General features: G+C 45.9%; 1 protein-coding gene across 2 annotated transcripts in view; it reads right to left on the bottom strand.

Annotated features, from left to right (window-relative positions):
• Positions 1–2,231: 2,231 nt before the first annotated feature.
• Positions 2,232–27,771, bottom strand: part of LOC138638855 (uncharacterized) — a 71,664-nt gene continuing 46,124 nt past the window's right edge. The window contains exons 1-6 of one of the 2 annotated variants that reach the window (XM_069728543.1): positions 27,139–27,484; positions 25,387–25,590; positions 12,989–13,294; positions 6,571–6,690; positions 6,460–6,503; positions 2,232–2,679 (exon numbers count right to left, since the gene is read on the bottom strand). In XM_069728543.1, the coding sequence (XP_069584644.1) occupies positions 2,623–2,679; positions 6,460–6,503; positions 6,571–6,690; positions 12,989–13,294; positions 25,387–25,590; positions 27,139–27,172 (765 nt within the window). In that variant the 5' untranslated portion in view covers positions 27,173–27,484 and the 3' untranslated portion in view covers positions 2,232–2,622. Of the gene's footprint in view, positions 2,680–6,459; positions 6,504–6,570; positions 6,691–12,988; positions 13,295–25,386; positions 25,591–27,138; positions 27,485–27,771 lie in introns of those variants that run through there. The other variant, XM_069728552.1, reaches the window with a different exon arrangement.

Below are 27,771 nucleotides of genomic sequence, written 5' to 3'. Positions count from 1 at the left end.
TCAATTTGGTCTTCACGCAGCAGCGGTGCACGGCGCTCTCCGACAAACCTGCGCATGAAGGACTGTTCCCTGCTGAAACTGAGTGACGACGAGTCACCGGCGCCCGCAGCAGGCACAGAATCACCACGTCCTCTCCCTGCTCCTCTCCCTGCTCCGCGCCCACGCCCACGTGCCTTACTCCCTGCCCTCTTCATCTTGGTTGACAGATAAAGATAAGCAGAAAAGTACTAAGGCCTTAGTGTGCTTATTCCTGAAATGCTCCTCCTAACAGGTGTAAGAAACACTAATGTTGTAAAGTGTGGACTAAACTTTATTATTTTTCAAATGTGGCCTACACAAGTGTTAAGTTGTGTTTGGTGAACTTTACTTTTTTTTTGTGCAGATCGGGCTACAGAGCTAGTTTAAATCACACAGAGACCGTGCAGACAGCCGTAAACGGCGCTGCAAGGCCAAAAAACCCTCCTCTAGGTTATCCTATGTAGTGTTTTTCCACTATTTAGCTGGAGACGGGTGGAAAGACACTAATAGGAATTTTTTTTTTTTAATTTTAAACAGGCTGCACTATTTGAAAAAAAGGAAATTGTTTTTCAAGGTATGAGGCAGTAACGCACCCTGAGCTGAATCCAACCGGCTATAGCTGCACACAGACTACAGGGTGAGCTGCGCTCACACAGAGACCGTGCAGACAGCCGTAAACGGCGCTGCAAGGCCCAATAAACCCCCTCTAGGTTATCCTATGTAGTGTTTTTCCACTATTTAGCTGGAGACGGGTGGAAAAACACTAATAGGAATTTTTTTTTTTTAATTTTAAACAGGCTGCACTATTTGAAAAAAAGGAAAATTTTTCTCAAGGTATGAGCCAGTAACGAACCCTGAGCTGAATCCAACCGGTTATGGCTGCACACAGACTACAGGGCGAGCTGGGCTCACACGGAGACCGTGCAGACAGCCGTAAACGGCGCTGCAAGGCCAAAAAAACCCCCTCTAGGTTATCCTATGTAGTGTTTTTCCACAATTTAGCTGGAGACGGGTGGAAAAACACTAATAGGGAATTTTTTATAACATTTTTAAACAGGCTGCACTATTTGAAAAATGGAACATTTTTCTCAAGGTATGAGCCAGTAACGAACCCTGAGCTGAATCCAACCGGCTATGGCTGCACACAGACGACAGGGCGAGCTGGGCTCACACGGAGACCATGCAGACAGCCGTAAACGGCGCTGCAAGGCCCAAAAACCCCCTCTAGGTTATCCTATGTAGTGTTTTTCCACAATTTAGCTGGAGACAGGTGGAAAAACACTAATAGGGAATTTTTTTTTTAATTTTTAAACAGGCAGCACTATTTGAAAAAAAGGAAAATTTTTCTCAAGGTATGAGCCAGTAACGAACCCTGAGCTGAATCCAACCGGCTATGGCTGCAGACAGACTACAGGGCGAGCTGGGCTCACACGGATACCGTGCAGACAGCCGTAAACGGCACTGCAAGGCCCAAAAAACCCCCTCTAGGTTATCCTATGTAGTGTTTTTCCACAATTTAGCTGGAGACTGGTGGAAAAACACTAATAGGAAATTTGAGAAAAAATGTGCAGCAGGCTGCACTATGAGCAAAAAAGGACAACTGTGTGAGGCAGTGTGAACCCCCCCTGAGCTGAATACAACCGGGTATATGGCTGCACACAGACTACAGAGTGAGCTGCACACACACACACACACAGAGACCTTGCAGAACGCTGTTAAAACAGCGCTGCAAGGCAAGAGCAAGGTGAACAGTGAAGAACACACAGCGTTTTGCTAAATTAGCCTTTGGAAAGGAAAATAAAGCAATTAGCTAGCTCAACTGGCCCTCAGTTAGAACACAGCGTCCTGTCCCTAACTGAAATCACAGCAGAGTGAGCGCAAAATGGCGGCAGCGTTTTTTATAGTGCAGAGTGACATCATTTCAGCAGCCAATCACAGCCTTGCCAGTACTTACATGCCCACCATGCTAAACAGGATGTGCCCACACTTCCAATCATTCCTCATTGGCTGCTGCGTTCAGTTTGAATTCTGGGAACTTCCTATTCCGTTATCCGATATGCGGGAAGTATCGGAATTCGGTATCGGAATTCCGATACCGCAAATATCGGCCGATACCCGATACTTGCGGTATCGGAATGCTCAACACTAGTACTCATCTAATACATAAAGGTCATGTGATCGATAAGTTTTAGAAAGGATAAGAAAAGGTCTGTTCCAGTGTTTTGTCCCAGTATATTGAGTACTGCATTGTATGTTGGCACCATGAAGGCCACATGGGTTTCCAGCATAGTGTCATCTGCTTTCTAGAAAGATCACCTAGTTTGCTTACATATATGGTGCTTAACATTTTGATTACACCATTTAGGAAGAAACTAAGAAACATAAAATAATGATCCCCAACTGAAAGGATGGATATGTTATTACTGTGGCAGGATACAATAGGAACATGGTTCACAGTTTACAATTTCAAATCTTTTTTAGGAAAAGTAAAATAGATTCACACATTGACTGTGCAACAGATTGATGATCTCCACTTTTCTGTAAAAGAATGCTCCTCAGGGGCTTGTTCTGTTTTCTCCCTCATGTACATATTATTTAATGTCACTACTTTCGGTGTCTAGTAAGATAGGTTGTATTCAGCTCCGTGTAGAAAACGTCATCCTAAAACAGAAAATCAAACATTAATTTTTGTTTTGGGAAAACAAATGATTATACGTCAAATTTCAGGATTCTGGAAATGTGTGTGTTAGGAGTCGAGTTTCCTCTGCTGCACAGGAGGAATCTCGATCCGTCTCCGCTGCGGTCTCCCATTCTCCTTCAGCCGCAGTGGAGTCTGCTCAGCAGGGACGTCGATCCCAGCGTCTCGCTCAGTCTGACTCTGTGCGAAGAGTTACTGCTGCTTTTCCTGCTTCTGCCATTGAAGCCAGTGCTGGGCAGCGGCGAGTGGACGTTTCTGGATCTAAGTCCTTATTTGCACACACTGAGCATGCCCAGGGCAAGATCTCCTGTTGGAGATCGAGGGTCACATGCTCAGGTACTGCAGCACATCCCATTGGTCCTTTTGGCAGGTCTTGAAAGGGCAAAACTTCTGTAGCTGTTTCCTGTGCTGCAGCTATATAAACTGCGCATGACCGCACGTCCATGCGCTAGTATTGTCTTGTAAATATGTGTGTGTGTTGTGAGTGAAAGTCGCTCTTTAAATACCCTCCCTATTGAATGTCTGTTCGCGGAAGGTGTATGTTTGCTATCTAGCGCCCGACTTATCCAACAGCACGTAACACACATTACAGCTACCAGTTGCTGTGTCCGCCTGTACGGCGCCGTGCGCTTGCTCTGCGCTTTCCTGACCCAAGCCCGGGTGGTTAGTGGCGTCCGTCTGTGCGGCACCGCACGCACTCTTGTGCCTTTATATTATTATTTAGTTTCCTTACACTCCCAGTTGCGGTGTTGTGCCAGCAAGTGTCTAATTGGACTTCAATCCTAGTTGGGGTTGAGTTCGCTGACTTACTGCTCGCGCTCTATGTGCGGTACCGCGGTCCTGTGATGCAACAGGATCGCTTCCTTCACGCAGGGTGCAGTTAACCCGTGCGTGTATACTTGTAGTACCGCCATATAGTCCGTCTTACTAGCAGCAGGGTTTTTACCTGCACAGTGGACCTCGGACTGCGAACGCACCTAGTTCCATTTCATCTTGTACTTGGTGCGTTCCGCCAGTCCTAACATAATACTAGCGCCAAGGTCTGGCTAGTAAATGGCGGACGATCAGCGTTTACAGCGGTACATCCAGCAGCTGGAGGGAAGGTTGGCGGCTCTAGAGCGTTCAACCTCAGCTGTGGATGTCACTGCTGTCGCTGTTCAGGCTGCTAGCGTGGCTGCAGCTACCTTGTCCACTGCCACCCCTGTTCCGACTCTATCTCGCCTCCCGCTACCAGAGAAATTTTCTGGTGACAGTAAGTCCTGTAGGGGTTTCGTGAGTCAGTGTTCTATACATCTCGAGCTTCTGGCCTCTCGTTTCCCTACAGAGCGGGCAAAGGTGGGGTTTATCGTGTCTCTCCTGTCGGACAGGGCGTTGCAGTGGGCTACGCCGCTGTGGGAGCGTGGCGATCATGTGGTGCAGAGTGCTCCGTTATTCCTGAGCACTCTGAAACAGGTCTTTTTAGGACCTCGTGTCACCCATGATACGGCGCTCCAACTGTTGGCATTGACTCAGGGCTCGTCCTTGGTCAGCCATTTTGCCGTACACTTCCGCACCCTAGCATCTGAGCTGGAGTGGTCGGATAAAGCCCTTATTCCTATATTTTGGAGGGGGCTGGCTGACCACGTTAAGGACGCTCTGGCCACTAGGGAGATTCCCGCCACACTGGAGGAATTAATAACAGTATCCACTCGTATTGACCTCCGTTTTCACGAGCGGAGGTTAGAGCGAGCCCAGTGTAGGCAGAGGTTTCGGCTGGCTCCCACCTTCGCCAAACCTTTGGAATCTCCAGTCCAGGCCCCTGAGTCCCATGAGCCTATGGTAGTGTCACGAGCGGGATCTAAGTCCCGGACTGCTCGTGGACTCCAGGTTTGTCATGTGTGCCAGCAGTCAGGACATCTTGCCACCAGATGTTCCCAGCGGACGAGGAAACGTCAGCGTCTAGTGGTAGTAGGTGGAGGTACACTAGACACGGCGACGTTTGCCTCCAAATTGTCCTTTAAGGGGACAATAACATTAGGCTCATCCTCCCACTCGGTAGAGCTCTGCGTGGATTCTGGGGCGGAGGGCAATTTTATGTCTTCTGCCTTCGCCCAACGTCATGCAATACCCCTGGTTATGCTACCTCAACCAGTAACGGTACGAGTGGTGAATGGGTCGACACTGCCCTCACAGATAACACATCAGACCATCCCTTTTACTGTGTCCATGTCGCCATCCCATCAGGAGATTATATCTCTGCTCATCATTCCTGAGGGAATTGATGAGGTCCTGTTGGGGATACCTTGGCTACGGTACCACTCTCCTCACATCGAGTGGTCCTCAGGCAGAATTCTGGGATGGGGTGAATCTTGTGGGGGTAGGTGTCACCGAGAGTGCGTTCAGGTTGCTACTACAGAGGTACCCGCAGATCTATCCTCTCTCCCCAAGCAATATTGGTCTTATGCAGACGTGTTCTCCAAAAAGGCGGCGGAGAACACGTAAATATGTGTGTGTGTTGTGAGTGAAACTCGCTCTTTAAATACCCTCCCTATTGAATGTCTGTTCGCGGAAGGTGTATGTTTGCTATCTAGCGCCCGACTTATCCAACAGCACGTAACACACATTACAGCTACCAGTTGCTGTGTCCGCCTGTACGGCGCCGTGCGCTTGCTCTGCTCTTTCCTGACCCAAGCCCGGGTGGTTAGTGGCGTCCGTCTGTGCGGCACCGCACGCACTCTTGTGCCTTTATATTATTATTTAGTTTCCTTACACACCCAGTTGCGGTGTTGTGCCAGCAAGTGTCTAATCGGACTTCAATCCTAGTTGGGGTTGAGTTCGCTGACTTATTGCTCGCGCTCTATGTGCGGTACTGCGGTCCTGTGACGCAACAGGATCGCTTCCTTCACGCAGGGTGCAGTTAACCCATGCGTGTATACTTGTAGTACCGTCATATAGTCCGTCTTACTAGCAGCAGGGTTTTTACCTGCACAGTGGACCTCGGACTGCGAACGCACCTAGTTCCATTTCATCTTGTACTTGGTGCATTCCGCATGTCCTAACAGTGGGCCACACTCTTTCTGGCTAAACATTTCCCCAACCGCAACCATTTACATTTTTTTCTAATTAGAGAGTTTGATATATGGAATGGTCAAATGCACCATTGTAAGTGCCACTCTTATACTGTAGATGGAATCTTCAGGCTCATGGATAGGTTTATGACCAGGCACCTCCTTCTTTTTGTGCATATTACAAAAAACCTATGTGGCATATGTGCAGGGGTTACCTTGATAAGAGAACCTCTATAAAATTCTCAGCAGAAGAATGGAAAACTCATTTTGAACATGAAGTGGTTATCTGACCGTTGAACAGTCCATTGCTGTGGGCTTGACAGATGGAAAATTTCAGCATTAACAATTGCTGATGTCTACACATGGTGTAAGAATAGTAGTGTTGTATGGTGCCTATACATAGTTAAACTGTGGTTGAAGATCTACAGTATCAGGACATGTAACCTAGAGCACACACAATGCTTGCAAGAACAGCTATCCTGAATCATGGCAGTAGTCTAAAATCAATTTTAACGATAAAAATAAAAACTCTGCAGAAGGAGAAGCAATTAAAACACGATCAGCTTTTTTTTATCATGAACCAATCCATGAAATCTTTATCATTACATACAGTATCTAGCTACTCCTCAAAAACTGCAACAAGCTCATCTTGGATCAAACTGCTAAATGTTCCCTTTTCTGGTCTATTATATTTACCTTAGTCACAATATCATTGTTTTTAGAAACTTGAACTTTAGTACCTGAAAAATAAAGGAAGGAGCATTAGCTAAAGTAGTTCCCATATTCCCATAATTATGTATTTGTTACCTCTGAGCTTGAAGATCTTGATGAGATGACCAGACAATGTCAGCAGTAATAAAATTCCAGCAATCACCACAGGTATCAGGAAGTCTTGACATTTATGAGTTAGATATCCATACATTTTCTCTATAAAGGAGGATTTTGATAAATAATTTTATTAATATGCAAGATACATTATTGGTACATGGCTTGCTTTCACATATGTTTGCATATAAAGCTCTGTCATCAAAAAGCATCTGATCATTGGTGGCTATGATTAGGAAAACACTATAGTCTTCACCCAAGACATTATCTCTAAGACATTCAATGATTAAAGAACAAGTATGATCTGTGCAAAAAGGATCCCCTTAAAGTGGATAACCATGACTTAAAAAAATAAAATTGTCCAAGCTCTAAGGCTAGGGTCACATTGCGTTAGGGCAGTTCGTTTAGCGCATAGCGCTACGGACTGCGCTGACGCAATGTCCCAAAAGGGATCGCGTTAGCCGATCCCGCTAGCGCAGATCCCCGATCCCGCTAGTGCAGATCCCCGATCTGCGCTAGCAAGGAACGGACCATGAACGCTGCAAGCAGCGTTCGCGGTCCGTCACTCAAATGACGGCCAATGTGGTTGTGCGCTAGCGATGCGTTCACCATTACTAGCAATGGCGGCATTAACAGACTACATTACACCGCGTTATGCCGCGGTTTAACGTAGTCCGTTAAACGGGGTCACATAACGCAATGTGACCCCAGCCTAACAGGCAGGTAGTTGCTACTTACTTATCTGTTATGTTTGGCCTTTCTCCGCCGTCACAGAGCAGTCAAAGACTTGAGCTGATGTTACATCAACAGAGCAGCACTTTGTCTTCCTGTTGACTGGGCAGGACTACTGGTGTCATGCTGATTGACAGCTGGCTCTTATCTGCCTAATTGGGGAAGCCTGCTGTGAATAGCATGATGCCAGTAGTTTCGTCCAGTCAACAGCATGGGAAACTAATGCTCTATTGATAGGGAGCAGCTGAATCTCTGGCAGGAGCATTCAATGACTAGTTCCAGGTACAACACAAAGATAGTTGCCTCTGTTAGCAACTACATGCCTTGTGTTTTAAAGTCCCGGATATCCCCTTTAAAAAGTTGAGCTAAGTGTTCACTTGTTTTAGATGATAAAATCTTTATCTATATGATTCTTATCTCCAAAATCATCTATAGGTCAGGAACTTGTTAAAAACGTTTCATGGTGAGCCAGTCCTTGTGAAATCTAAGGGTTTATCCAACTTTATTCTATTATGCATAGTGACCTTTATATGTTTTCTTACTTAGAAAATGAGTTCAAAGAAAGAACAATGAAATAAATCCTGTACGAAATGTAAGCAACGATTTGTAAAGGAAAATGGATAACCATGGCCATGGGACATCTGCAAATATACATCTAATCTATAATGAAACAACTCAGACTTAGATCACACCCTGATAGGTAAAATTTATACTTTATCAGCATTATATTCTATAAATTATTTCTCCAGATAGTTAGGAATGGATGGTGTACTGGATGGAAATGACACCTAAATTGGTTTAACTTTTATAAACATGCAAATTGCCTCTTCAGAGAGGAAGAGGACTTGAACTCTAGTGCCACCTATTGGAAGTAGCACTCCTAAAAATTTATAGTGACCCTTTGACAAGCCTTGCATTATGACTTATAATAAAAGCCAAATCAGAATCTCAATTTGCAAACACAAATGTTTTTCTGGATGTTGCCTCTCATCATCTGATTTGGCTTGGTGAGAGGCTTAAGACCGGGATCTAAGGGGTAATGTTTCTTCTTGTGGAGAGTGACAAGCCAGGTCTGGCATGTCAAAGGGAGGGGAATAATACTCCATGAATGCGCCTCTAGTAAATTAAATATGCTAATTGCCTTTTCAAAGAGTAAAAGGACTTGAACTCTAGTGCCAACTATTGGAAGTAGCAATACTAAGAGTTTATGTCAACCATTTGATGAACCTTGCAATATGACTTAGTATAAAATGAAAACCAGAATCTCAATTTACAGATATGGTGTTTCAGAATCTTGCCTCTCGACAATACAAAATATGAGATCTGATTTGGCTATGTGAGAGGCTTAAGACTGGGACCTAAGTGGTAATGTATCTCCTTGTGGAGAGTGACAAGCCAGCCTGGTAAGGCTAGTTAAAAGGTCAATATTGACTTTTAGGATTGCTACTTCCAATAAGTGGTACTAGAGTTCTAGTCTTCTTCCTATCTGAAGAGGCAATATGCATATTTAGTTTCACAGAGGTGCATTCATGGCATATATTATTATTATTTATTTATATAGCACCATTGATTCCATGGTGCTGTACATGAGAAGGGGTTACATACAAATTACAGATATCACTTACATTAACCAAAATAACAATTACAGACTGATAACAGAGCGGCGAAGACCGTGCCCTTGCGGGCTTACATTCTACAGGATGATGGGGAAGGAGACAATAGGTTGAGGGTTGCAGGAGCTCGGGTGTTGGTGAGGCGGTAGCTTCGGTAGTGGTGAGGAGGCAGCTGGGTCAGTGCAGGCTGTAGGTTTTCCTAAAGAGATGGGTTTTCAGGTTTCGTCAGAAGGGTCCGAATGTGGTTGATAGTCTGACGTGTTGGGGCAAAGAATTCCAGAGGATGGGGGATATTCGGGAGAAGTCTTGGAGGCGGTTGGTTGAGTAGTGAAAAAGTGTGGAGGAGAGAAGGAGGTCTTGGGAGGAACGGAGATTACGTGAGGGAAGATATCAGGAGATTATGTCAGAGATATATGGAGGAGACAGGTTCTGGATGGCTTTGTAGGTCAGTATTAGTAATTTGAACTGGATACGCTGAGGGAATGGGAGCCAGTGAAGAGATTTGCAGACAGGGGAAAGGGAGGAGTAGCGTGGAGAGAGATGATTTAGTCGGGCAGCAGAGTTAAGGATGGACTGGAGAGGTGCAAGGATGTTAGCAGGGAGGCCACAGAAAAGGATGTTGCAGTAGTCAAGGCGGGAGATGATGAGGGCATGCACAAGCATTTTAGTAGATTGAGGGTTGAGGAAAGGATGGATTCTGGAGATATTTTTGCGCTCCAGGCGACAGGAGGTGGAAAGAGCTTGGATGTGCAGTTTGAAGGACAGGGCAGAGTCAAAGGTTACTCCGAGGCAGCGGACTTCTGGTACGGGGGAAAGCGTGATGTCGTTAATTGCAATAGATAGGTTAGGTAAGGAAGATCTATGAGATGGAAGAAAGATGATGAGTTCAGATTTGTCCACATTAAGTTTGAAGAAGCGAGAGGAGAAGGAGGATATGGCTGATACGCACTCCGGGATTCTGGACAACAGGGAGGTGACATCTGGGCCAGAAAGGTAGATCTGAGTGTCATCAGCACAAAAGTGGTACTGGAATCATGAGGCTTTATGAGGTGCCCAGGCCAACTGTATAGATTGAGAAGAGTAGGGGTCCTAGAACAGAGCCTTGGGGGACTCCAACAGAGAGAGGGTGGGATGAGGAGGTAGTGTGGGAGTGGGAGACGCTGAATGTGCGGTTGGAATGTTATGAGAATATCCAGGATAGATCGAGGTCTTTGATGCCAAGGAAGAGTGGATCTGTAGTAGGAGACAGTGGTCAACTGTGTCGAAAACAGAGGACAGATATAGAAGAAGGAGTACAGAGTATTGTCCGTCAGCTTTGGCTGTAAGTAGGTCGTTAGTGATTTTGGTCAGGGCTGTCTCAGTTGAGTGATGGGGCGGAAACCAGATTGTAGATTGTCGAATAGCAAGTTAGATGAGAGGTGGGAGGAAAGTTCAGCGTGGACGTGCTGCTCCAGGAGTTTGGAAGCGAATAGGAGCAGTGATATTGGGCGATAGCTGGACATAGCTGTTGGATCGAGGGTTGGCTTTTTAAGCATAGGCATGATTGTGGCATATTTGAAAGCAGAAGGGAAGGTGCCAGAAGTTAGTGATAGGTTGAAGAGGTGGGTTAGGGATGGGATAAGTGTGGTGGTGAGGTTGGGGAGGAGGTGGGATGGGATGGGGTCGAGCGCACAAGTGGTGAGGTGTGATTTGGAGAGGAGACAATTAAGCCCCCCTTCAGTGACATTGGATAGGGAGGTTGTGGGGTTTGGGCATTGGATTGGTATACAAAGGGGTTGTGGTGTTTGAACAATGAAGACTTGTCTTGTTTAGATGATCTTATTTTTAAAGTGTGTGGCAAAGTCCTCAGAAGAGATGAGGGAGGTTGGAGGGGGCAGTGGGGGCTGGAGGAGGGAGTTAAAGGTTTTGAATAACTGCTTGGGTTGTAGGATAGTGAAGATACGAGGGTTGTGAAGTAGGCCTGTTTAGCAGAGGTGAGAGCAGATTTAAAAGTGAGTGTTGTCTGTTTGAATGCAGTGAAGTCATCTTGCGAATGTGTTTTCTTCCAATGCAACTCTGCAACCCTGGACACTTGTTGGAGCTTTTTAGTGGTGTTATTGTGCCAAGGTTGTCTATTGATACGTCGCACTCTGCCACGAACGAGAGGGGCAACCGTGTCAATAGCTGATGCAACAGTGGCATTGGAAAAAGCAGTGGCAGTGTCTGTGTCGTGGAGTGAGGATATGGATGCCAGTGGTAGGATAGAGTCAGAGAGTGTGTGGGTGTCTAAGTGTGCAAGGATTCTGCAGGGGTGCGCATGTTGCTGGACATGGGTGACCGGTGAGGAGGACAGGGATGAGAAGGTGAGCAGATGCTAGTCGGATAGAGGGAAGGGGGAGGTGGCGAAGTTAGACAAAGAGCAGAGATGGGTGAAGACCAAGTCTAGTGTATGTCTGTCTGTGTGTGTGGCTGCGGAGGACCACTGAGTAGGTCCAAAATATGAAGTAAGGGACACAAGTTTGGAGGCTGTTGACTAAAGGGTATCAGTGGGTATGTTGAAGTCACCCATGATGATGGTGGAAATGTCAAAAGAGAGAAAGTGAAGAAGCCAGGTGGAGAATTGGTTAATTAAGGCAGTGACCGGGCCCGGAGGTCAGTATATGATTGCCACTTGGAGGTTGGAGGGAAAGTAGATGCGGACAGAGTGGACTTCAAAAGAGGGGAGGATAACGGAGGGTAGAGGTGAGATTGGGTTAAAGTTTCAGTTGGAAGAAGGGAGAAGACCCACTCCTCCACCATATCTGTTGCCGGGGCAAGGGGTGTGGGTGAAGTGGAGGCCGCCATAACAGAGCACAGCAGGGGAGGCGGTGTCAGAGGGTGTTAGCCATTTTTCTGTGAGGCCGAGGAAGGCAAGCTTGTGAGAGAGAAAAAAGGTCATCAATTACATGAAGCTTATTGCAGATTGAGCGCGCATTCCAGAGTGCTCCAGAGAGGGAGAGTAGGGGGGTGGGCATCAGAGGCATGGGTTTTATGGAAAGATTGTGGTAGTTCACATTAGATGGGGAACGGTAGGAGGGGGTAGTAATAGTATGGTATGAGGTATGAGGTATGAGCTGTGGGAGGTCCAGGGTGGGAGATATGTTGCCAGCAGTGAGGAGAAGCAAAGAAAGGGAAAGCAGGTGGGAGAAGGAGAGTGGGCGGCTTGTTTTATGTTTTATTAGGACATATTTGAGGTTGAGGAGCAGGTCAGCAGAGGAGAACAGGTGGGGAGGAAAGAGGGAAGGAGAGATGATTATTTGGTTAGAGGGTGCTGGGGTTTGGGGATAGCTAAGGAGAGAGAGGATTAGTGGAGCAAACACTGTAAGGGCAAAACAAACATGGTGAGGAAGTAAGATGGGTTAATAGAAAAGCTAAGTCCAAGTAATAAGAAGTGCTTACTCTGCAGACATACCAAAAAGAGACAGAAACATAGTGTGGGGTCCTGACTCCTGCCATAACTAACTGCATTGAAATAACTGCGGCATCTCTATACTAAGCTGCGTGATGCCTTGCTGCAGGCATGCGTGTTGCAGGATGATAAGCAATAGATGACAGCAAGCAGAGATTGCACCATTAAAAGACTTGTTGCAGGGTGATAAGCAATAGAAGATAGCGAGCATAGATTGTACCATTAACAGACTTGTTGCAGGATGATAAGCAATAGATGACAGCAAGCAGAGATTGTACCATTAAAAGACTTGTTGCAGGATGATAAGCAATAGATGACAGCAAGCAGAGATTGTACCCGTGTGAAGAGAGGAGATGGATGTTAATTCCCGGCCGTTGAAATAACTGCGGCGTCTCTATGCTTAGCTTCGTGATGCTTTGCTGCAGGGATGCGCGTGCCTGACACCACACGCGTGCACCCCTTAAGATGCTACTAAATATATGTTTCTTCACTCTGGCATGCTAGTCCAGGCTTACCACTCTACACAAGGATAAAGGCTACCTCTTAGATCCTAAGATATAAAATTCAGATTGAAACACTTTAATTATTTTGTAAGGAATTCCAGATCCAGGACACATTATTACTGTACCTTTTTTTGGTATTACCCAGTTGACACTGCTAGGAGATAAACTAAGCCAAACTTCACAGGTGACCTTCTCCCCATGGTTCCATTGGTCCCCAGGTAGTGAGATAAAGTTAATTATCGCCCATGTCCTACTTGATTCCTTTTTAGAGATTGTCTGGCCATTGTGTTGTCTTCCAGAAATGTTCCAGGTTATATAAACTGTATCATGAGCCTCATGTACCACACAAGCCAATTGTAGTAAGCTGTGAGTATTCAGAGGCTGAAGAGGAGCAAGAATACGGACCGAGCTGTTTCTGGTAGTGGACATGTCTGTAAATATGGAATACAAACAACTTCAAATGAGATTTTAAAAAATCGTAATCTGTATTTACCGATTTAATATCTTGCTATTACCACATAGCGTCTGTTAGGGCTAGCGGAACGCACCAAATAATAAGACAGATAGAGTATGGTGCGTTCGCAGCCCGGGGTCCACCGTGCAGAGATGGAACCTGCTGCCAAGTAATGACGGACTATATGGCGGTACTCATCAGAATACACACGTGGGTTAAACTTCACCCAGCGTGAAGGAAGCGATCCTGTTGCGTCACAGGATCGCGGTACCGCACATAGAGCGCGAGCAAGTAGTCAGCGAACTCAACCCCAACTAGGATTGAAGTCCGATTAGACCCTTACTGGCACAACACCGCAACTGGGTGTGTAAGGAAGCCAAATAACAATATTAGGGCACAAGAGTGCATGCGGTGCCGCACTGACGAACGCCACTAACCACCCAGGCTTGGGTAAGGAAAGCACAGAGGAAGTGCACGGCGCCGTACTGGCGGTCACAGCAACTGGACGCTGTAATGTGTAATTCGTGCTGTAGAATAAGTCGGGCGCTAGATAGCAACCATACACCTTCCGCGAACAGACATTCAGTAGGGAAGGGGTATCCAAGGACGACTTGCACTCACAACAAACACACATATGCAAATGTACACTAGCGCATGGCCGTGCGGTCATGCGCAGTTTATATAGTTGCAGCACAGGAAGTGGCCACAGAAACTTTGCCCTTCCAAGACCTGCCAAGAGGACCAATGGAATGTGCTGCAGGACCTGAGCACATGACCCTCGATCTCCAACGGGAGATCTTGCCCTGGGCATGCTGTCATGATCCCAATGGCAGGGGATCACAAAAGGACAAGCACAAAAAACAAAACAAGCTCTAGGGTGATGGAAACTGAGCTGACCGCGATCCTGAACCTCAACACACAACTAGCTGTAGCCGGGGAACGTGCCTACGATGATTCTAGACGTCTCGCGCCAGCCGAAGAACTAACTTTCCCTATTAGAAGAAACACAGACCTCTCTTGCCTCCAGAGAAACACCCCACAGAAATAGCAGCCCCCCACATGTAATGACGGTGAAATGAGAGGAAAGCACATACGTAGTTATGAAAACAGATTCAGCAAAATGAGGCCCGCTAAAGCTAGATAGCAGAGGATACAAAAGTGAACTGCGCGGTCAGCGAAAAACCCTACAAAAAACCATCCTGAAATTACTTGAACTCATGTTCCAACTCATGGAACATGAGGAGTAATATCAGCCCACTAGAGCAACCAGCAAAAAGGAATCACATATCTGCAAGCTGGACTAAGACAAAAATTAAGCAAAACGTGGAACAGGAAAATCAAAAACTTACCTTGTCCTGAAGAATACAGAAGCGGGAAGCAGAGGTAATAAGACACACTGATTACATTGATAGCCGGCGAAGAAATGACAAGAAAGCAAGGTTAAATAGGAAACTCCCATATCCTGATAGAACAGGTGGACACCAGAGACCGCAGAGAACACAAGTCACCCAGTACCATCTGTAGCCACCAGAGGGAGCCCAAAAACAGAATCCACAACAGTACCCCCCCTTGAGGAGGTGTCACCGAACCCTCACGAGAACCACCAGGACGACCAGGATGAGCCCTATGAAATGCACGGACCAAATCAGCAGCATGAACATCAGAGGCAACCACCCAAGAATTATCCTCCTGACCATAACCCTTCCACTTGACCAAATATTGGAGTTTCCGTCTGGAAACACGAGAATCCAAGATCTTCTCCACAACATACTCCAATTCTCCCTCCACCAGCACCGGAGCAGGAGGCTCAAGCGAAGGAACAACAGGTACCTCATACTTCCGCAACAACGACCGATGGAACACATTATGAATAGCAAACGATGCCGGGAGATCCAAACGAAACGACACAGGGTTAAGAATTTCCAAGATCCTATAGGGACCGATGAACCGAGGCTTGAACTTAGGAGAAGAGACCTTCATAGGAACAAAACGAGAAGACAACCACACCAAGTCCCCAACACGAAGTCGAGGACCCACGCGGCGACGGCGATTAGCAAACTGCTGAGCCCTCTCCTGGGACAACTTCAAATTGTCCACCACATGACTCCAAATCTGATGCAACCTATCCACCACCATGTCCACTCCAGGACAATCAGAAGGCTCCACCTGACCAGAGGAAAAACGAGGATGAAACCCCGAATTACAAAAGAAAGGAGAAACCAAGGTAGCAGAACTAGCCCGATTATTAAGGGCAAATTCGGCAACCGGCAAAAAGGTAACCCAGTCATCTTGATCAGCAGAAACAAAACACCTTAAATAAGTTTCCAAGGTCTGATTAGTTCGTTCCGTCTGGCCATTCGTCTGAGGATGGAATGCAGACGAAAAGGACAAATCAATGCCCATCTTAGCACAGAACGTCCGCCAAAATCTAGACACAAACTGGGATCCCCTGTCAGAAACGATGTTTTCCGGAATCCCATGCAAACGAACCACGTTCTGAAAAAACAGAGGGACCAACTCAGAGGAGGAAGGTAACTTAGGCAAGGGTACCAGATGAGCCATCTTAGAAAAGCGGTCACACACAACCCAGATGACGGACATTTTTTGAGAGACAGGGAGATCCGAAATAAAGTCCATGGAAATGTGCGTCCAAGGCCTCTTCGGAATAGGCAAAGGTGACAACAATCCACTGGCCCGAGAACAGCAAGGCTTAGCCCGAGCGCAAACTTCACAAGACTGCACAAAAGAACGCACATCCCTCGACAAGGAAGGCCACCAAAAAGACCTGGCCACCAAGTCTCTAGTACCAAATATTCCAGGATGACCTGCCAACGCAGAAGAATGGACCTCGGAGATGACTCTACTGGTCCAATTATCCGGAACAAACAGTCTTTCAGGCGGACAACGATCAGGTTTATCCGCCTGAAACTCCTGCAAAGCACGTCGCCAGTCTGGGGAGACAGCCGACAAAATCACCCCATCCCTAAGGATACCAGTGGGCTCAGAATTTCCAGGGGAGTCAGGCACAAAACTCCTAGAAAGAGCATCCGCCTTCACATTCTTTGAACCTGGCAGGTATGAAACCACAAAATCGAAACGGGAGAAAAACAGTGACCAACGAGCCTGTCTAGGATTCAGACGCTTGGCAGACTCAAGGTAAATCAGATTTTTGTGATCAGTCAAGACCACCACACGATGTCTAGCACCCTCAAGCCAATGACGCCACTCCTCAAATGCCCACTTCATGGCCAAAAGCTCCCGATTACCAACATCATAATTCCGCTCAGTGGGCGAAAACTTTCTAGAAAAGAACGCACATGGCTTCATCACTGAGCAATCGGAGCTTCTCTGTGACAAAACCGCCCCCGCTCCAATCTCGGAAGCATCAACCTCAACCTGAAAAGGAAGCGAAACATCTGGCTGACGCAACACAGGAGCAGAAGAAAACCGGCGCTTAAGTTCCTGAAAGGCCTCCACAGCCGCAGGAGACCAATCAGCAACATCAGCACCCTTCTTAGTCAAATCCGTCAAAGGCTTAACAACACTAGAAAAATTAGTTATGAAACGACGATAAAAATTAGCAAAGCCCAAGAACTTCTGTAGACTCTTAAGAGATGTAGGCTGCGTCCAGTCACAAATAGCCTGAACCTTGACGGGATCCATCTCAATAGTAGAAGGGGAAAAAATATACCCCAAAAAAGAAATCTTCTGGACTCCAAAGAGACACTTTGAACCTTTTATAAACAAAGAATTGGCCCGCAGGACCTGAAACACCTTCCTGACCTGCTGAACATGAGACTCCCAGTCATCCGAAAAAACCAAAACATCATCCAAATACACAATCATAAATTTATCCAGATATTCACGGAAAATATCGTGCATAAAGGACTGGAAGACAGAAGGAGCATTAGAAAGTCCAAAAGGCATCACCAAATACTCAAAATGGCCCTCAGGCGTATTAAATGCGGTTTTCCACTCATCACCCTGCCTTATCCGCACAAGATTATACGCACCCCGAAGATCAATCTTAGTGAACCATTTAGCCCCCTTAATGCGAGCAAACAAATCAGTCACCAATGGCAAAGGATACTGATATTTAACTGTAATCTTATTCAAATGACGTTAATCTATACAAGGCCTCAAGGAACCATCTTTTTTGGCCACAAAAAAAAAACCTGCTCCCAAAGGGGACGAAGATGGACGGATATGTCCCTTTTCCAAGGACTCCTTAACATAATCCCGCATAGCAGTATGCTCTGGCACTGACAGATTGAACAAACGACCTTTAGGAAATTTACTGCCAGGAATCAAATCTATAGCACAATCGCAATCCCTGTGAGGAGGAAGCGAATTGAGCTTAGGCTCCTCAAAAACATCCCGATAATCAGACAAAAATACCAGAACCTCAGAAGGAGTAGATGAAGCGATAGAAATCGGAGGTGCATCATCATGAACCCCCTGACATCCCCAGCTTAACACAGACATCGTTTTCCAGTCCAAGACTGGGTTATGAGTTTGTAACCATGGCAGACCAAGCACTAAGACATCATGTAAATTATACAGTACCAGGAAGCTAATCACCTCCTGATGAACGGGAGTCATACGCATGGTCATTTGTGTCCAGTACTGAGGTTTATTCATAGCCAAAGGTGTAGAGTCAATTCCTTTCAAAGGAATAGGGACTTCCAGAGGCTCCAGACTAAACCAACAGCGGTTGGCAAATGACCAATCCATAAGACTCAGGGCAGCGCCTGAATCCACATAGGCATCGACGGAAATGGCTGATAATGAACAAATCAGAGTCACAGACAGAATGAACTTAGACTTTAAAGTACTAATGGCAACAGACTTATCTACCTTTTTTAGCATGCTGATATAACATGAGCTGAATCACCACAATAAAAACACAACCCATTTTTCCGCCTATAGTTTTGCCGTTCACTTCTGGACTGAATTCTATCACATTGCATTGTCTCAGGTGCCTGTTCAGAAGACACCGCCAAATGGTGCACAGGTTTGCGCTCCCGTAAACGCCGATCAATCTGAATAGCCATAGTCATAGACTCATTCAGACCTGTAGGCGCAGGGAACCCCACCATGACATCTTTAATGGCCTCAGAAAGGCCATCTCTGAATCTTGCAGCCAGGGCGCACTCATTCCACTGAGTAAGCACCGACCATTTCCGAAATTTCTGACAATATATTTCTGCTTCATCTTGCCCCTGAGAGAGAGCCAATAAAGCTTTTTCAGCCTGAATCTCTAGGTTAGGTTCCTCATAGAGCAAACCCAATGCCAGAAAAAACGCATCCACATTGAGCAACGCAGGATCCCCTGGTGCCAATGCAAATGCCCAATTCTGAGGGTCACCCCGCAGGAAAGATATAACAATCTTGACTTGCTGAGCAGGGTCTCCAGAAGAGCGAGATTTCAAAGAAAGAAACAACTTGCAATTGTTCCTAAAATTCAGAAAACTAGATCTATTTCCAGAAAAAAACTCTGGGATAGGAATTCTAGGTTCAGACATAGGAGCATGTACAACAAAATCTTGTATATTTTGAACCTTAGCAGCAATATTATTCAGGCTGGAAGCCAAAATCTGGACGTCCATGATAAACAGCTGAGGTCAGAGCCATTCAAGGATTAAGAGGAGGTAAGACGCAGCCAGGCTGCAATTAAGGCTATGCAGCAAACTCTGAGGGGAAAAAAAAAAAAAAACTTCCTCAGACTACTTTTCCTCCTACTTCAGCCAATACGATTACCACTTTTTGGCCAGCTATACTGTCATGATCCCAATGGCAGAAGATCACAAAAGGACAAGCACAAAAAACAAAACAAGCTCTAGGGTGATGGAAACTGAGCTGACCGCGATCCTGAACCTCAACACACAACTAGCTGTAGCCGGGGAACGTGCCTACGATGATTCTAGACGTCTCGCGCCAGCCGAAGAACTAACTTTCCCTATTAGAAGAAACACAGACCTCTCTTGCCTCCAGAGAAACACCCCACAGAAATAGCAGCCCCCCACATGTAATGACGGTGAAATGAGAGGAAAGCACATACGTAGTTATGAAAACAGACTCAGCAAAATGAGGCCCGCTAAAGCTAGATAGCAGAGGATACAAAAGTGAACTGCGCGGTCAGCGAAAAACCCTACAAAAAACCATCCTGAAATTACTTGAACTCATGTTCCAACTCATGGAACATGAGGAGTAATATCAGCCCACTAGAGCAACCAGCAAAAAGAAATCACATATCTGCAAGCTGGACTAAGACAAAAATTAAGCAAAACGTGGAACAGGAAAATCAAAAACTTAGCTTGTCCTGAAGAATACAGAAGCGGGAAGCAGAGGTAACAAGATACACTGATTACATTGATAGCCGGCGAGGAAATGACAAGAAAGCCAGGTTAAATAGGAAACTCCCATATCCTGATAGAACAGGTGGACACCAGAGACCGCAGAGAACACAAGTCACCCAGTACCATCTGTAACCACCAGAGGGAGCCCAAAAACAGAATCCACAACAGCATGCTCAGTGTGTGCAGACAAGGACTTAGTCCCAGAGAAGTCCGCTCGCTGCTGACCAGCACTGGCTTTAATGGCAGAAGCTGAAGAAGCAGCAGTAACTCTCTGTACAGAGTGAGAGTGAGCAAGATGCTGGGACCGACGTCCCTGCTGAGCAGACTCCACTGCGGCTGGATAAGAATGGGAGACCGCAGCGGAGATGGCTCGAGATTCCCCCTGTGCAGAAGCGGGAACTCGAGACCTCACATTACCCCCCCTCCTAGGGCCCCCCCCTCCTTGGGCCTCGCTACGTTCGAAGGCAGCAATGAGCTGTGCGGCCCGAATGTTTTCAGCAGGCTCCCATGACCTGTCCTCTGGGCCATAACCCTTCCAATCCACCAGATAGAACTTTTTGCCGCGTACCACCTTGCACCCCAAAATAGCGTTCACCTCGTAATCGTCCGTAGACGAACCCGATGTCCCGGCAGATGACTCGGAAAACCGGGACATGTATACGGGTTTCAAGAGGGACACATGAAAGGTGTCGGTGATACCCAAGCGTGGAGGAAGAGCCAAACGGTAGACCACAGGATTAACCTGTTCGAGAACCTTGAAGGGACCCAAGTAGCGAGGAGCAAACTTAGTGGACTCAACTCGCAGCCTGATGTTACGGGCGGAGAGCCACACCAAGTCGCCAGGAGCAAAGGTCGGAGCGGGGCGCCGATGAACATCGGCGGAGGACCTCATTCTCTCCTTGGAGGCCCGAATGGCATCCTGCGTGCGGTCCCAAATGTCCCGTGCCTCCACAGCCCAGTCTGCCACCCTGGAGTCAGCAGAAGACACAGGCATGGGCACAGGAACACGCGAATGCTGGCCGTAATTTAGGAGGAATGGAGTCTGACCGGTGGAGTCGGCTACGGCATTGTTAAGTGCAAACTCTGCCCACGGTAGCAAGGATGCCCAGTCATCCTACCTGGCAGAAACAAAATGTCGTAAATATGTGACCAAGGTCTGGTTGGCCCTCTCTACCAACCCATTCGTCTCGGGATGATATGCCGAAGAGAGATTCAACTCAATACTGAGTAGACGACAAAGCTCTCTCCAGAATCGAGACGCAAACTGGGGACCCCGGTCACTAACAATTTTGTCTGGCATACCGTGTAGGCGAAAGATATGCTTGACGAACAAGACAGCCAACGCCCATGCAGAAGGTAGCCGTGGAAGAGGCACCAAGTGCACCATTTTGGAAAAATGGTCGGTGATCACCCAGATAATGGTGCAGTTACGAGACTTGGGTAAGCCCACCACAAAGTCCATCCCGACCATCTCCCAGGGCCTGTCCGCCACCGGCAGAGGATAAAGCAAACCAGCTGGCCGTTGCTGAGGAGTCTTGTTCTTGGCGCAAGAGACACACGCCCGAACATACTCTGCGACATCACGAGCCATATGCGGCCACCAGTATGTCCTCGCCAGTAACTCAGATGTCCTTTTGGTACCAAAATGTCCACCCACCCTGGACGAGTGTGCCCAAGAGAGAACCTCTGGTCGCAAACTGGATGGTACAAAAGTCTTGCCCGGAGGCACAGACTCTAGCGAAACCAGGGCCACAGTTCTCAAGCTCTCGGTGGGGACAATAAGCCGAGGACCCTCCTCCTCCTCCTCCGCAGATGACACAACGGAGCGAGAGAGAGCGTCGGCCCGAATGTTTTTCTCCCCAGAAAGAAAATGGAGGGTGAAATGAAACCGGGAGAAGAATAAGGACCATCTGGCCTGGCGAGAATTCAACCGCTGGGCTGTCTGCAGGTACACCAAATTTTTATGGTCTGTGAAGACTTGGAAGGGAAAACGTGCTCCCTCCAAGAGATGTCTCCACTCCGAGAAAGCCAACTTCATGGCTAGCAACTCCCTGTCCCCGATGGAATAATTCCTCTCTGCTGGTGAGAAGGTCTTGGAGAAAAAGAAGCAAGTATGCTTCCGACCTTGAGCATCCTTTTGGAAGAGGACTGCTCCAGCACCAACAGAAGAGGCATCCACCTCCATGATAAATGGCTTATCAACATCGGGGTGATGTAGGATGGGAGCGCTAGCGAAGTGTGACTTTATAGAGTTAAAGGCCTTGGAGACCTCCTCAGACCACAATTTGGGATTCGCCCCCTTCTTGGTGAGGGCAACCAAGGGAGCTACCAAAGTTGAGAAGTGCGGAATGAACTGGCGTTAATAATTAATGAACCCCATAAAGCGCTGCACCGCTTTAAGAGAATGGGGTTCCTGCCAGTCCATCACAGCCTGTAGTTTGGCAGGATCCATAGCCAATCCCTGGGCAGAGATGATGTAGCCTAGGAAAGGTAAGGACTCCTGCTCAAACATACACTTCTCCAACTTGGCATAGAGGGAGTTTGCCCGTAGGAGTTCGAAGACTGTGCAAACATCTCTCCGGTGGGAGTCAATATCTGAAGAGTAGATGAGAATATCATCCAGATAGACTACGACCGAGGTGGAAAGCATATCCCGGAAGATATCGTTCACAAAGTCTTGGAAAACGGCTGGGGCATTACAGAGCCCGAAGGGCATCACCAGATATTCATAGTTCCCATCCCTGGTGTTAAAAGCCGTCTTCCATTCATCCCCCTCACGGATGCGAATCAGGTTGTAAGCACCCCCTCTGACACCTACCCCCACAAGATTCGCCCCATCCCAGGATTCTGCCAGAGGACCACTCGATATGAGGAGAGTGGTACCGTAGCCAAGGTATTCCCAACAGGACCTCATCAATTCCCTCAGGAATGACGAGCAGAGATATAATCTCCTGATGAGATGGCGACATGGACAGAGTAAAAGGGATGGTCTGGTGTTTTATCTGTGAGGGCAGTGTCGACCCATTCACCACTCGTACCGTAACTGGTTGAGCTAGCATAACCAGGGGTATTGCGTGACGTTGGGCGAAGGCAGAAGACATAAAATTGCCCTCCGCCCCAGAATCCACGCAGAGCTCTACCGAGTGGGAGAATGAGCCTATAGTAATTGTCCCCTTAAAGGACAATTTAGAGGCAAACGTCGCCGTGTCTAGTGTACCTCCACCTACTACCACTAGACGCTGACGTTTCCTCGACCGCTGAGGACATCTGGTGGCTATATGTCCTGACTGCTGGCAAACATGACAGACCTTGAGTGCACAAGCGGTCCGGGACTTAGATCCCGCTTGTGACACTTCCCTGGCCTCATGTGACTCAGGAACCAGGACCGGAGGTTCCAGAGGTTTGGCGAAGGTAGGAGCCAGCCGAAACCTCTGCCTACACTGGGTTTGCTCTAACCTCCGCTCGTTAAAACGGAGGTCAATTCGAGTGGAGACAGTTATTAACTCCTCCAGTGTGGCAGGAATCTCCCCAGTGGCCAGAGCGTCCTTAACATGGTCACCCAGGCCCCTCCAAAATATGGGGATAAAAGCTTTATCCGGCCAATCCAGCTCAGAAGCTAAAGTGCGGAATTGGACGGCAAAATGACTGACCAAGGACTCACCCTGAGTTAATGCCAGCAGTTGGAGCGCAGTATCATGGGTGACTTGAGGTCCTAAAAAGACCTGTTTCAGAGTGCTCAGAAACAGCGGAGCACTCTGCACCACATGATCGCCACGCTCCCACAGCGGCATAGCCCATTCCAACGCCCTGTCCGACAAGAGAGACACTATAAATCCCACCTTAGCCCGCTCTGTGGGAAAACGTGCAGCCAGGAGCTCGAGGTGAATAGAGCACTGACTCACAAATCCCCTACAAAATTTGCTATCACCAGAAAATTTTTCTGGCAGCGGGAGGCGAGAAAATGTCGGAGCAGGGGTGGCAATGGACAGGGTTGCTGCAGCCACGCTAGCAGCCTGCACAGCAACTGCGGTAACATTTACAGCTGAGGTTGCGCTCTCAAGAGCCGCCAACCTACCCTCCAGCTGCTGGATTTACCGCAAGGATTGCTGTTTGTCCGTCATTACTAGCCAGACCCTGGCGCTAGTGTAATGTTAGGGCTAGCGGAACGCACCAAATAATAAGACAGATAGAGTATGGTGCATTCGCAGCCCGGGGTCCACCGTGCAGAGATGGAACCTGCTGCCAAGTAATGACGGACTATATGGCGGTACTCATAAGAATACACACGTGGGTTAAACTTCACCCAGCGTGAAGGAAGCGATCCTGTTGCGTCACAGGATCGCGGTACCGCACATAGAGCGCGAGCAAGTAGTCAGCGAACTCAACCCCAACTAGGATTGAAGTCCGATTAGACCCTTGCTGGCACAACACCGCAACTGGGTGTGTAAGGAAGCCAAATAACAATATTAGGGCACAAGAGTGCATGCGGTGCCGCACTGACGAACGCCACTAACCACCCAGGCTTGGGTAAGGAAAGCACAGAGGATGTGCACGGCGCCGTACTGGCGGTCACAGCAACTGGACGCTGTAATGTGTGATTCATGCTGTAGGATAAGTCGGGCGCTAGATAGCAACCATACACCTTCCGCGAACAGACATTCAGTAGGGAAGGGGTATCCAAGGACGACTTGCACTCACAACAAACACACATATGCAAATGTACACTAGCGCATGGCCGTGCGGTCATGCGCAGTTTATATAGTTGCAGCACAGGAAGTGGCCACAGAAACTTTGCCCTTCAAAGACCTGCCAAGAGGACCAATGGAATGTGCTGCAGGGCCTGAGCACATGACCCTCGATCTCCAACGGGAGATCTTGCCCTGGGCATGCTCAGTGTGTGCAGACAAGGACTTAGTCCCAGAGAAGTCTGCTCGCTGCTGACCAGCACTGGCTTTAATGACAGAAGCTGAAGAAGCAGCAGTAACTGTCTGTACAGAGTGAGAGTGAGCAAGACGCTGGGACCGACGTCCCTGCTGAGCAGACTCCACTGCGGCTGGATAAGAATGGGAGACCGCAGCGGAGATGGCTCAAGATTCCCCCTGTGCAGAAGCGGGAACTCGAGACCTAACAGCGTCTTCATCTAATGTGACTTTTGGACAGGAATTGGACAGTCACTTGGTACCAATGTTGTCATTGTGACTAGGCATGTAAACGTTAGGGTAATGGGTTTTTCCTGGATTTTACTATTCATGAGCTATGAATAATATTTTTCATCCAGGTTCCAGCACCCCCACCAAAGTGCCAGCGTGGCACAACATTGTACTTTTTGAAATGTCCATGACTTGTCTTTGGGAGAGATGGTAGTATCATTCTCAGTCATTACATAATCTATTGAGCTCTACCAAGTACAGTACAGTGTGAAACCTTCAATCAGAGGATCATGGCTGTGCCAAAAGTTGGACCCTCACTAATCTAATATTGATAACCTGCAGTATCATTGATCTAAACTTAAAACTAAAGCCCCCATATTGTACTATTTGTATAATATACAACCTGTAAAGTTCTCTCCATTTCTTACCTCCAACATTCAGATATGTTCCGTTTCCAAAAATGTAATTATCAACAAATATAAAAGCGCAGAAATAAACGCCCGAGTCATTGGTTTGACCATTAGATATGTATAATTCAGAAATGCCTTTATCATATTTACATGTATACTTCTGTTTGTTATTATAAATAGAGCACGATTTAATAAAAACAGGACGTTTATCAAAGATCCATTTCCTTTGAAGCCAAGAGATCTGACGGCCTTCATCAGAATCTTCACTGGACACACAGGGAATGACTGCGGTGGCATTAATTTCAGCTGAGATAACATTCAGTGGCTGATACAGGACCAAGTGACCGGGGATCACTGAAAGACACAAGAGTCAACCCACTAATAAAAAGTTATAGCATAGTACAAAAATAATATTGAATGGCTCACTGGGTCACTGGAGAAGAAACCTACACAAATGGACCTGCAGATATGAACAATATAAACCATATGGAGAAAAATATTGTGTTCCCTCCACATCCCACCTATATTAGCTTTTCTGATCCGCTATTCTCCTTTCATAGACATTAATTTGGTATTGGCCTCTTACAGCTTCCTCTATTCTGGAAAAGATTTCTTCAAGATTTTGGAGGTTTTTGTGGGAATTTTATAGTTTAATTGACTATGAAAATGCTTTGGAAATTTTAAAAAATATGTATTTAATTATTTAATTTAAGAATTTAATTAGTGTTAAAAGTGATTAATTAAAAACTTTAAGAATATGGAAATAAAATTATATTTATAGATATTCACGTTGAAAAAATTACATATATTTTGCTCGATAATTGTACAGTGATATCAGTTTTTAGGTACTGTTTTCCAGGTTTCCATGAAAGAATATCTTTTATTGTCCAGTTTGTTTTTTTATTGCACCCCAAGCAAGGTACCCTACAGCACAGAAGTATTCAATAGCAACTCACAAGTGCTCAAACTTGCAGTAGGGGCTGAAGGGGGCGTATTATGTAAAGCCTATTATCTAAAAAAGTTTCACAATATTTTCATTTTTTAATAGAAAAATAGGAAAAGGAAAAAAGAAATGCATTTTCCAAATTAACATTACTTTATTATATAAAAAAGGTATATGAAAGGAAAGTAAATATATTACTTTGCATTTAACAACCTGAGCTATATAATTATGGTAACTTATTTTTGATAAAAACAGACATGAAAAAGAAAAATGGCAGAATTTCTGTTTTCTGTTCATACCATTTAAAAAATAAAGTCCTAAGTAAGCCAAAATGGTCACAATAAAAAGTAAACTTTCCCCCCAAAAATCTCCATCTGATGAAATATTAAAAAGTTCAAAGAAAATGGTGACAAAAACCATATTTATTATGATTTCACAGAAGTAGTTTAACTTAACTACTATTAATTTCATTTTGCCATCTTCGTACTGGCTTGTATAAATTAATGTGTCATTTAAGATACGTTGACTGCTAAAGCAACCCAAATCCTAAACACAAAATCCTCCAAAAACACCGAATTGCTCTTTTTTAATTTTATTGCACCATCGTTACTCTTAAAAAACACAAAATTATATACACCCCAGAGTGACTTAGAAAAATAAAACCCTGCTACCAAACACAAGCAATAATGGCCTAAAAGAATAAAACTTTTTGGAATATGATGATAACAATAAGAAATAAAGAAAAGTTGTATGGTTCTTAAGAAGCAAAATAACTCAATACATATGATGCTTTTCTTTTCATACAATTATAATTCCGAGCCAGGTAGCTAGTCATTCAGCATACTGTCACTGACAAGGTATAAAATACAGAACAAACATCATAATCATATGTAAATGCTCATTATTGGTAGAAAGAAACATATTAATTGGATATAAGAACGGAAATATAATGTTCTTACCTTGAATAAATAGAAGAATATAGATTACGGTCATATCTGCTACTCAGCACAGGGGTACTGTACACACTGGATATTACTGTACATTGTATAAGTATATGCTCCCCATTTATGTCCATTTATAGAAATGTTGATAACTCTGACTCCTCCTGTCCCACCACGAAAGGTACTGGCAAATACATGCTTATCTCTTCTCAGGCACCTCCAATGCAATGAATATTTTTCAAACTTTAAAAATGAATTAAAGGATTCATCATTTTTAAGCAAAAACATGTAGATTTTTTTAAATGGTGCACCACGAGGGACAGATCTAAAAATTATTTAAAGAAATATGGGCACAACTAATATATTCTTGGCAAATCCCCTACGGTGGTTTTTCAAAAACATAACATAAATAGAAATATCTTACAAAATTATGGATTTAATATGATTTGAAAAGTTAAAAGATTGAAATGCCAGGATTAAAATAGCTGTTTCGATACCTGGAACCTTCACCAATCTACTGTTTTCAGCTCCGACACAGTAAACAGAATCTCAACGACATGGCTCCATTTCCTAGGTTGTGATTGTTGCCGAGAACTGCAGTTTAGTTCCTATTTAATTGATGCTTTTGGGGGTGTCTGATGTCAGATCCCT

The sequence above is a fragment of the Ranitomeya imitator genome, chromosome 1 (assembly GCF_032444005.1).
Source record: "Ranitomeya imitator isolate aRanImi1 chromosome 1, aRanImi1.pri, whole genome shotgun sequence".
NCBI classification, from domain to species: Eukaryota; Metazoa; Chordata; class Amphibia; order Anura; family Dendrobatidae; genus Ranitomeya; species Ranitomeya imitator.
The sequence above is the reverse complement of the archived record's forward strand: the minus strand, read 5'-3'. Positions and strand labels throughout refer to the sequence as shown.